General features: G+C 37.5%; 1 protein-coding gene across 1 annotated transcript; it reads right to left on the bottom strand.

The window, feature by feature from the left end:
- Nucleotides 1–2,858: 2,858 nt before the first annotated feature.
- Nucleotides 2,859–9,070, bottom strand: LOC149156857 (uncharacterized). Its single transcript, XM_089444887.1, has 3 exons — nucleotides 7,176–9,070; nucleotides 5,547–6,975; nucleotides 2,859–5,318 (listed from the first exon to the last, which is right to left on the bottom strand). Exons 1-3 carry the CDS (start codon nucleotides 9,068–9,070, stop codon nucleotides 2,859–2,861), a joined length of 5,784 nt encoding a protein of 1,927 aa, XP_089301013.1.
- Nucleotides 9,071–10,011: the final 941 nt, after the last annotated feature.

Below are 10,011 nucleotides of genomic sequence, written 5' to 3'. Positions count from 1 at the left end.
GATCACACCACCAGACCGCATGCAACCACGTGCCCCTCACGCGCGCCACGTGCCAGTCGCCTCGAACCATGCAAAGCGCGTAATAAGACCCCCAACCGTTGCCGCCCCGTAAACCTTATTCTCACTTAGGAAAACGCCCAAATATTTCCCGATCTCGCCGCGGTCAACCCTAAGTCAGCGATCTATCGATCGCTTATAGTCCCCGGCAGGGACTAATAATAAGAAATTTGATAATTATAATATATAAATTAATTCTTATATAAAAAATAATATTATTAAAATCATTATTATATTACTAAAACTAATCATCAATTTTAATACTTTAACATTAAAATTTATAAAAAAAAATAATATATAAATGAAAATATTAATATTATTCAAATTAGTTCAACATGAAAAGATTATATCATTATTATTATTTATTAACCCCAATACATTCACATTAGCATCTATTTGGGAAGACCACATATATAATAATATTTACTAAATAATTCTTTCTCTTCGTACTTTAACATTAACTTATTGTATTGTTAAAACCAAGCATTACCCTTCATACTTCACCATTATAATTAAAATATCACTATGGGAATAATATGTGACCAGATGTATTTAATATATATTGCAACATAAACAAAGAATTTTCTTGAAGCATTACCCTTCATACTTCACCATTATAATTAAAATATCACTATGGGAATAATATGTGACCAGATGTATTTAATATATATTGCAACATAAACAAAGAATTTTCTTGCAACATAAACAAAGAATTTTCTATTTCAATGACGACTAGAGGTAGATGGAAACATGTGCTAAGGAACTTGAAGGAACAACACCACTAAGGAACTTGAAGGAACAACACCACTAACTGAACCAAGTAATCGGCGGAGATGGGTGCTAAATAGTTGAACTTAGAGATTGTAATCATATAACTTATATGCTGTGTCAGAAATAAATTAAGTAATAAAAGGTAGCCTTCCTAAGTGACTTATCTGGTGGAGGGGTCATTTTGGTCACAAAGAGAATAAGTGATCTTGATCAATAGATCTTTAATTTGGAAAACATCAAATTACCCCCATGGGCCTGGGGGCAGAGCCTTCGACCTTCTTAATAAATTGAGTGGTCATGGATTCCTTTTGCTTAAAATGGGAGTCAATCCAATATAAATAACATTTTTTAAGCTATATTATGCAATACTACTTACATTACCCGGAAGTGGTGGTAACAGTTAAACTGCCGAACTGCCGAACTGCCAAATTATGTCAAACCATATAATTTGTTTTTAGATTTCTTTTTATATATATATATAGTCATTAACCAATTAGAAAAAATCAATTTATATTTAAAAAAAAATATTTTTTAATTTTCAAAATATTCAATTTAATGTTTATGAAACTTTAAAAAACTTCATGTTTAAATTGAAAGCCAAAACTTGTTGACCAAAATAAAAAACAATATAACATGTCACAAATAATTAATAATCTAATTTTAAAAAGATATTTTCTTTTGTATGAGTAAATTGTTTGTGTATAATGTCTAACTCTAATTTAAAATAAAATAAATAATTGAATTATCATAAAGATAAAGATATAATAATTTTTTAATTGAATTATTATCAATTATATTTAATTAAAAGTAATTGTAGTTATCAAATTTTATAAGAAGAAGTTGAGGATGTAAATCACTTTTGGGAAAATAAAATATTCGAATGGGTGTTCAAGTTTGATCCCACTATGGATAGATTGTTCTTCCGTCTAATAAATAGTTTGACACTGCCCTAAAACAAAAAAAAAAAAAAAAAAAAATAGAATTATTTTTTTACATGAAATTAATATGATTGAATATCTTAATTTATAATCATAGTTAAGGTAAACATGTTTGAGTGTAAGTGTAATTTTTTTTTAATAAAAATATTAAAATTCATTTTTTTTTTATGTATTTCATAACTATATTTCAGATTTGATGATTACAATTGACTTATTTTTTAGATTTAAGGTTTTATTTTCAATTATTAACCTCCTACTTGAATCTAAATTGTTAATTATATATTTCATTCAATAACCTACTTATGTAACAATATCTAGAAGTGAATCCCAAAATTTCAAATCTATTTATGATAAAATCTATAAAGAGACATAGTTTTAAATTTGTTAACATTTAATAAATTTACTTTTAAATTTATTATCATTTAATGATTTTTTTTTGTTACTTTTTTTCTTTTAAATTTGTTAATATTTAATAAATTTACTTTTAAATTTATTATCATTTATATAACAATATCTAGAGGTGAATCCCAAAATTTCAAATCTATTTATGATAAAATCTATAAATAGACCTAAGTTTTTTTCTTACTCTTTTTCTTTTAAATTTGTTAACATTTAATAAATTTATTATCATTTAATGAATTTTTTTCTTACTCTTTTTCTTTTAAATTGATTTTTTCCGAGGAAAAAAGCACAACTTTTTATTAATACTGTAAAAAGTTTTTGTACATATTGTTCAAAAGCCATGAAGTGGCTTAATAAGAACACATTCTGCTCAACCCATAGGGAGCTATTCTGCTGATATATGTAAAACTGATGGAGTCTTCCTCCCAGGAGGATGTAAAAACAGTATAAGAACATGACATAAGTAATCCTGGGGTCACCTTCTCAGAAGGATAAACAACCCCAAATAAACCAAAAACTGTAAATGTCTGTCATCCAGTGCAAATATATACAAAAAGTTAACATATAGTCTGATATCTATATGCTATAAGCCGGTACTGAAGTCTGAAAAGGAAAAAATATATACAAAGACAAAAGCCGATATACAAAATCTGAGAAAAAAGCTGTCAAAAATGTCGATCTATACTTAGATCAAAGAGCCTGTGCATAAGGGGGCTGGTCTGTTCGGAAAGACTGCCCCTGTCTGGTCTCTTCTATCGCCCAGCTGCCCGGATCCTGTTGTAGACCAGCCTTAGATAGCTGATCTGCCTCCTCATTCCTGTCCCTGTATATATGGCAAATTGAAAATCTGTTAAATAAAGTCTTCAGATAAGAAATTTCTTCAACAATTGTTTTCAAAATCTGGTTTTGACAATTTGCATTTCCATTGACCCAATTTATGACATTTTGTGAGTCTCCAAAAATCTGTATGGTGTTGATGTTTCTGTAATGAAGCCAGCATAAGAGGTATCTCAAGGCCGAAAGTTCAGCAAAGTTGTTTGTGCCAGTACCCAAACCAACAGAAGCTTTTAAAGAATGTTCCGGATTGATGTGGATATACAGCCCTGCTCCAGCTCTATTATTTTGGGAAGCCCCATCAAAATAACCACACGAAATACCCTCCTGAATATTGATATGTTTTTGTTTTGCTTTGGAATTTTTGTCCTCGGGAGGAGGCAAAGTTGAATAAATGGCTGAGATATTAGTAGTTGTAACAGAGGAAGGTGTATTCTTATCATGAAACAGACTCTTGTTTCTAGCGAGCCAAACTCCCCAACAGAAAAGAAGTGGCAGGTTCCTCATATTCCCTTCCGGATAGGATTTCCACCATTTCCTCCAAGCATCATCCAAAGGATCTTGCCCCCACTGAGCTTTAACCTTAAGAAGAGCAGTGACCTCCTCCCAGATCTTCCTTGAGAGAGCACAGGTGGTGAAGAGGTGATTGGTGGTTTCCTCATCAGATTTACATAAGGGGCATCGCCCTGGCCCAAATAAAAACCTTTTCTGTAAAGTTTCCCATGTTGGAACCTTCCTTTTTAGTATGCACCAAAGAAAGAGCCTAGACTTAGCAGGGCATTTTAATTTCCATATATCTTTTGCCCACCAATCCGGAACTCCCCAGCCTTTCTTTCCCATTAGAAAAGAATAACCATCTTTAGGAGAATACTCCCCAGAATTGCTATGTGCCCATAACAAGCAATCAGGTTCATCCTTAATCCTGATATTTGATCTTTGCAATTCTTTAATGAAGCCCGCCCATTCATTCTTCCATCTAATGTTTAACCCGAGTTCTTCATCGTCCTTCCAGGCCTGTCCCCAGATCGTGGACTGACCCACTTTTTCCACCTGATTTAGTGATGAAATACCTTTTGAATCAAGGTGTCGAAGAAGTCCTGGGGATAGGGCATAATCTTCATTGCATCCTATCCAAGGATCCCTGCTAATCCTGACCTGTCTCCCATCTCCCACTTTCCAAGCTAGTCCTTGCTCTATCACTGAAAAGGCTTCCACCGTGGCCTTCCAGACTGCTGAAGGATTTTTTACCTTCTTGTTTTGACTCCGGATCCAATCTTCCAAAGGCATTGGATCTATATACTTCCTTTTCACCACCCTGGTCCACAAATTTTCCATGGTTATTAGCCTCCACCCTGATTTTGCTGCTAATGAGATGCTGAACTCTGGGAGTCTTTTTATCCCCCATCCTCCCCATTCTTTAGGTCTGGCGACTTTGTCCCAAGCCACCCATGGTAAACCCGATGAATCCTTGTTGCCTGCCCATAGGAATCTGCAACAAATTCTTCTAATTTTCTCCATAACTCCTTTGGGGATCCAAGTTAGGGCTGCCCAATACACTGGGATAGCTAATAGGACTGATTTAATAAGGGTCAATCTACCAGCTCTGGACAGCCATCTAAAGCTCCAGTGAGATATTCGGGTTTCTATCTTTGCTATGAGCCAGTTCCAATCATCTTTTTTGTAGGCATCAGGCTTTAACCAAAAGCCCAGATATTTGAATGGAACTTCCAGAGGTTGACTAGTGAAAGGAAATAGTTCAGCCATTTGATTTCTTCTCCTTCTTTCAAAATCTGCCATACAAACTTGTGATTTCCCAGAATTTATCTGCATTCCTGTTGCTTTTAGAAATAGATCAAAGATGCCATTTAACTCCTTTAATTCACTACCAGTACCATTAGTGAAAATCAAAATATCATCAACAAAAAGAAGGTGGGTGATGAAGAGATTAATTGCAACCTCGATACCTTTTACCTTTCCCTCTCTTCTGGCTTTGTGAATCAGTCTACTGAGCCCTTCTGCCACAAGGAGGAACAGGAGGGGGGACAATGGGCACCCTTGTCTGAGGCCTCTCTGGCTGTTGAAGAAGGGGGAGGCTGCTCCGTTGACCAAAACAGCAAAGCTAACATTTGTGAAGCACCCCATGATCCAACTGACGAAAGGATAGCTGAAGCCCACATGTGTTAGTAGCATCCTTAGATATATCCAGCTGATTCTATCATATGCTTTGGAAAGGTCAATTTTAAGAACAACTCCCTTCTTTTTCTTCATTTTGACACTGTGGATAACCTCCTGAGCAACCCCAATGGCTTCATGGATCTGTCTGCCATCCAGGAACCCAAATTGTTCCATTGATATATTCCTTGACAGGATTGGTGCGATTCTGAGTGCTATAACCTTCGAAATAATCTTGTAAATACAATTACATAAAGAGATAGGTCTAAAGTCCTCAAAACTGTCTGGCTCATCCTTCTTGGGAATTAGGGCGATAAAAGTAGAGTTAAAGGGTCTGTAGACAACTCCTTTCAATCTGGATTTTTCAACTACATCAGTTATCTCTGTTCCAATCTGTTCAAAAAAATGGAGAAACAATTCTATAGTCCAGCCATCAGGGCCTGGGCTTTTGTCTTTGCCCATAAGCTTCATAGCTGTTTCAATCTCCTCCTTAGTGACCGGGACTGAGAGGTCTTCTGCTTCATCTTCCTCAATGAATCTAGGAAAACATTGCACAGTTTTGAAAACTTCTGCGATGGTAGCCTCTCCCGGATCTGCAAAGATATTTTGAAAATGTCTTTTTCCTAAACCAGAAAGCTCTGGAAAGGAACTGACTTCTCTCCCTTCTTCATATTTAAGGTGCCAGATAGTATTTGAAGATTTCCTTCCTTTTGCAAAATTATGGAAAAACCTAGTATTCTCATCTCCAGATTTTAGCCAAATTGCCCTACTTTTAATCCTCCACTCTTCCTCCCTATCCAACAGAATTTTGTTTTGTTGTTTTTCCAGTTGAAATATTCTGTCCTTTGAAACCTGTGATGAGTATCCATCTGTGTCCATACTCTCCAACTGCTTCAGCTCCTCCCTTATACTGATCAACTCCTCATTTTGTTTTAATTTTCTGTCTTTAGCCCAGGAAATTGTAGCTTTCTTCAATCTTTTTAAATTCTCCATGAATAAAAAACATTTATCCTCTCCAGCATTGGGATCAGGGTGTTCCCAAGTTTCTCTAAACAGGTTGCCATATGTGGGGTCTTGAAGCCAAGCAGGATTGAATTTAAAAGGAGCCGGTGGTTTGTGAGGAGGAATAGATATGTCTAAGAAAATTGGGAAATGATCTGAATTCCCTATTTCCTCCACCCACTGTCTGATCAGAGGAGCTTTAGAAGATAAAGACTCCGTTAAAAGAAAGCGGTCTATCCTTTTGGCAATCCGTCCTTCTCCTACTCTGCGATTTCTCCATGTAGGCTTCAGCTTAGTTGGGGAGGGATCAATTAGATTCTTCTCCATGATGAGGTTAAAGAAAAAATCAGTAAGGGGGTCTTCTCTCGCAGAAGGGCCCCAAGCTTCAGCCCTACCCATAGAAAAATTTAAGTCACCTCCCATGATCATCAGCTGTGAGTTCATAATGGTTTTTGTCATCAATTCTTCCCAGAAAGATTCCCTTTCTTGACAAGGCCCATAGATATTTACAAGGGTGATGGGAAAAGAGAAGTCTGGGGATATAATCTCTATGCCCAATACATTTTTCATCCCCCAGCGGTTGATGGCTTTAACCCTCCCTTCTCTATACCCAATTGCAATGCCCCCCGAATGGCCAGAGGCATCCATAGCAGTGAAAACCCACCCTGGGAGTAGGGTTTTAAGCATCGGTTCAATCTCAGAAGCCTTCCCCAGAGTTTCTTGCAGAAAAATAACATCTAGTTTAGAATTAGTTATCCAATCTTTCAAGGCCAGTTTTTTCGGCTTACTGGCCAAACCTCTGCAATTCCAAGATGTCAAGATCATTTAATAACACCCTCTGGGGGAAGAACTGCTCTAAGAACCCCCGTGATCGAATGTTGTTTTCCATCTGCCACATCCAATTTGGCTTTAAGTTTTGCCTTTGACATGTCTGATTTCCTTCCTCATTTGTTTTTGGTACTGTTATGTAAATGTATTGGTCCCAAACCCCCTACAGACCCCCGATCCTCAAGGTTCCCTCCCGATGATCTCAGGTTATAAGGGCAAAGAGGTCGGGTTACAGGAAGGGAAAGGGGAGGCCATTTATCTTCACAATTTATATCCAATGACGGTAAAGTTTCGACTATGGTTTCCACACTCGGACATGTCATTGTATGGTCCATAATATCATCATTAAAATTAACTTGCTCTTGATTTGATAGAGAAGCAATATTTACATTAACAGATTTTTGTTCAGGAGGAATAAGAGAAGGAATAGAAGTCCCGGAAGACATACCGTTTTCCAGTTCGTTGTTTTGATCAGGATTTGCATTTTCTTCCTCAGCGAGCCCTTCCTCCGCATCCGCTTCTGTATTGGTCTCCTCCGCAGCTACCTCCGGATTCATGTCATGTACCACAGCAGCCTCCTGAGATTGATATCCTTCGTCCGCTGTCTCCTTTACATTCTCCTCCGGCTCCATATTCCTTGTTACTTGTGTTTCCGGCCCTTCGTGCTCCAACGGCCTCTGAACCTCTGCTTGTGCATTATCTCTATTAGTTGTAGTCCTTCGGAAATGTCGCCTTCTTCTCAACTGTGGGCAATCTTTTGCCAAGTGCCCATACTCATGGCACTGATGGCATCTGAATGGCAAGTACTCATAATCTAGTATCTGCTCGTATACATAGTCACCGAATTGTAGGTTGATTTTTTGCGCCAATCCTCCACTCGGGTTGAGCATTACAAGTATGCGAGCTATTGCCCTGTTCTTTGTAGTCAAAAATGACATATCCGCTTCCATATAAACCCCCAATCTGTTACCAATAGTTTTGAATACTTCCTCTGTCCAAAGGAAGGAAGGTAATCCCGGAGCTCGCACCCAGACTGGAAACTCGTCCATTCGCTCCTTAATAGCATCAAAAAGAGGGGTCCATCTCTTTAGCAGAACTGGAATGTTCCCTATGTGCCAATTCCGCTGAAGTACCCAGTCTGCCGCTTCTCTATCTTCGAATCGAAGCTTAAACCATCCCTTAGCAAGTACTAATGCTTCAAACTGTAATGGGTTATCTGATACAAAGCATTTCTCACCCCATTCTTGTAAAAAAACAGATGTGAGTTTCTTACCTCTGGCCCTGCCAACCGGGGTGCAATCTGCTACAGCTATGGCTTCTATCATGGACACCTCCATCCCAAGGATCAAATTGTCAGCAATCGCCTGGGATCCTATGGGTCTTTGCGGCTTTCTCTTCTCTCCTTTGTATCTACACTCTTCCTCCGGCGTTCTTATGCCCTTTCGACCCTCGTTCCTCGCAGGGGTTAGCTGTGCCGTGCCCAAAAGGGGATCTGTCTCCGGCTGAGCCGGGATCTGGCCCAAAGACCCCGGTTCGTCATTCCCATTGTGGAAGAAGTCCGACCCCTGCCCATCAGAGACTGCCAGCCCCCCTACAAAAGAAACCCCGGGATCCCTTGCTGCATTATCTATGTGATTTTGAGGATCTCTTGGAAGGGAAGCCCTCGAAAGTGTAGTATTACCTCCTTGAGCCCGAGAATGTACCTTACCAGCTGAAAGCCCTAAGTGGGAAATGTTCCCCAAACCCTTGTGGGCTATAAACCGCCCAAACGTAGATTTTCCTTTTGGGTCAGTAGACAGACCACCCACATTCTCCCCTCCCGGCACTATTGCTTTCGCGGCTGGTGTGGATGCTCCCTCTGAACCAGAAATAAGTACCCCATGACCCGTCTCCTTCCCATGAGACAAAAACTGTTGTTTTTCCACCTGAGATAACGCCTCCAGACTAGGAAGTTCAAAGGGGCCAAAATAATGTTCCACGTTGTGTTCAGTGACATCCTTCCCCCACATGGAGAGGAGGTCTTCTACCTCTGGGTCCAGGGCTAAAAACTCGGCGGGGTTTACCATGGTTGGACCCGTTTCAATGCAACCGACAGTCAAACTAGGTAACCTTCACGGTAAACTTGTTGTTGGAAACGGACAAACAGGCGAATGAAGGTAACAGTATAGAGTTTAACTTTCAAGACGGAAACATATGCCAAAACCTCGTGAAACCTCCACCTGCCAGTTAAACGAAGCTGCAAGGAAGTTCCCCGCGACGGCAGCTGTGCAGGGCTTCTGACCTCGTTCACCTAACCGAGGCCTGTGCGCGGTTCCGCCCACTGCCCAGGGATCGAAACCCTAACCATCTCCATTCTCCAGAGCCCTCCCTCATTGATCGATCGAGAGACTTGCTCCTTCTTTTAAATTGATTAATATTTAATAAATTTACTTTTAAATTTATTATCATTTAATGAATTTAATACTTAATTCTATTGATTTGAAAAAATTTTCTCCTTCTAAGTGGTTTAATTCATGCTACCATTTAATCCCCACAAAAAAAATTGAATTGAATCCAAAACAAATTCCAATGAAATTATAACACATTTAATTCCACTAATTTGATCACTCCATTTATAGATATGAATTCCCTAATTAAAACTACTTCTCTTGATTTATGCTTTTCATTTGATCTTTACTATGATTTAATTTAATTTTTTTATTAAATAAAATATTAACTATATAATTTTTAATAAATAAAAAAAAAATTATTATGAATATTTATAATAAAATTTAGAAGCATAAATATTATTTATAAATTAATATAAAACAAAAAAATTTAAATACAACAAAAATTAAATACATAGTTTGCAACTATGAATATTATATAAATAATAATTATAAGTAAAATAAATCATAAATAATAAAATTATTATACAATAAAAGATAATATTATTATAATGATTCCATAATAATAATAATTATTACATTAAGTGGTGTTATGCAAGCCAAAGTCTAATCATGAAATG

This window comes from Pinus tabuliformis, chromosome 9 (assembly GCF_031772625.1).
Source record: "Pinus tabuliformis cultivar Carrire ecotype Pingquan chromosome 9, CPIR1, whole genome shotgun sequence".
NCBI classification, from domain to species: Eukaryota; Viridiplantae; Streptophyta; class Pinopsida; order Pinales; family Pinaceae; genus Pinus; species Pinus tabuliformis.
The sequence above is the reverse complement of the archived record's forward strand: the minus strand, read 5'-3'. Positions and strand labels throughout refer to the sequence as shown.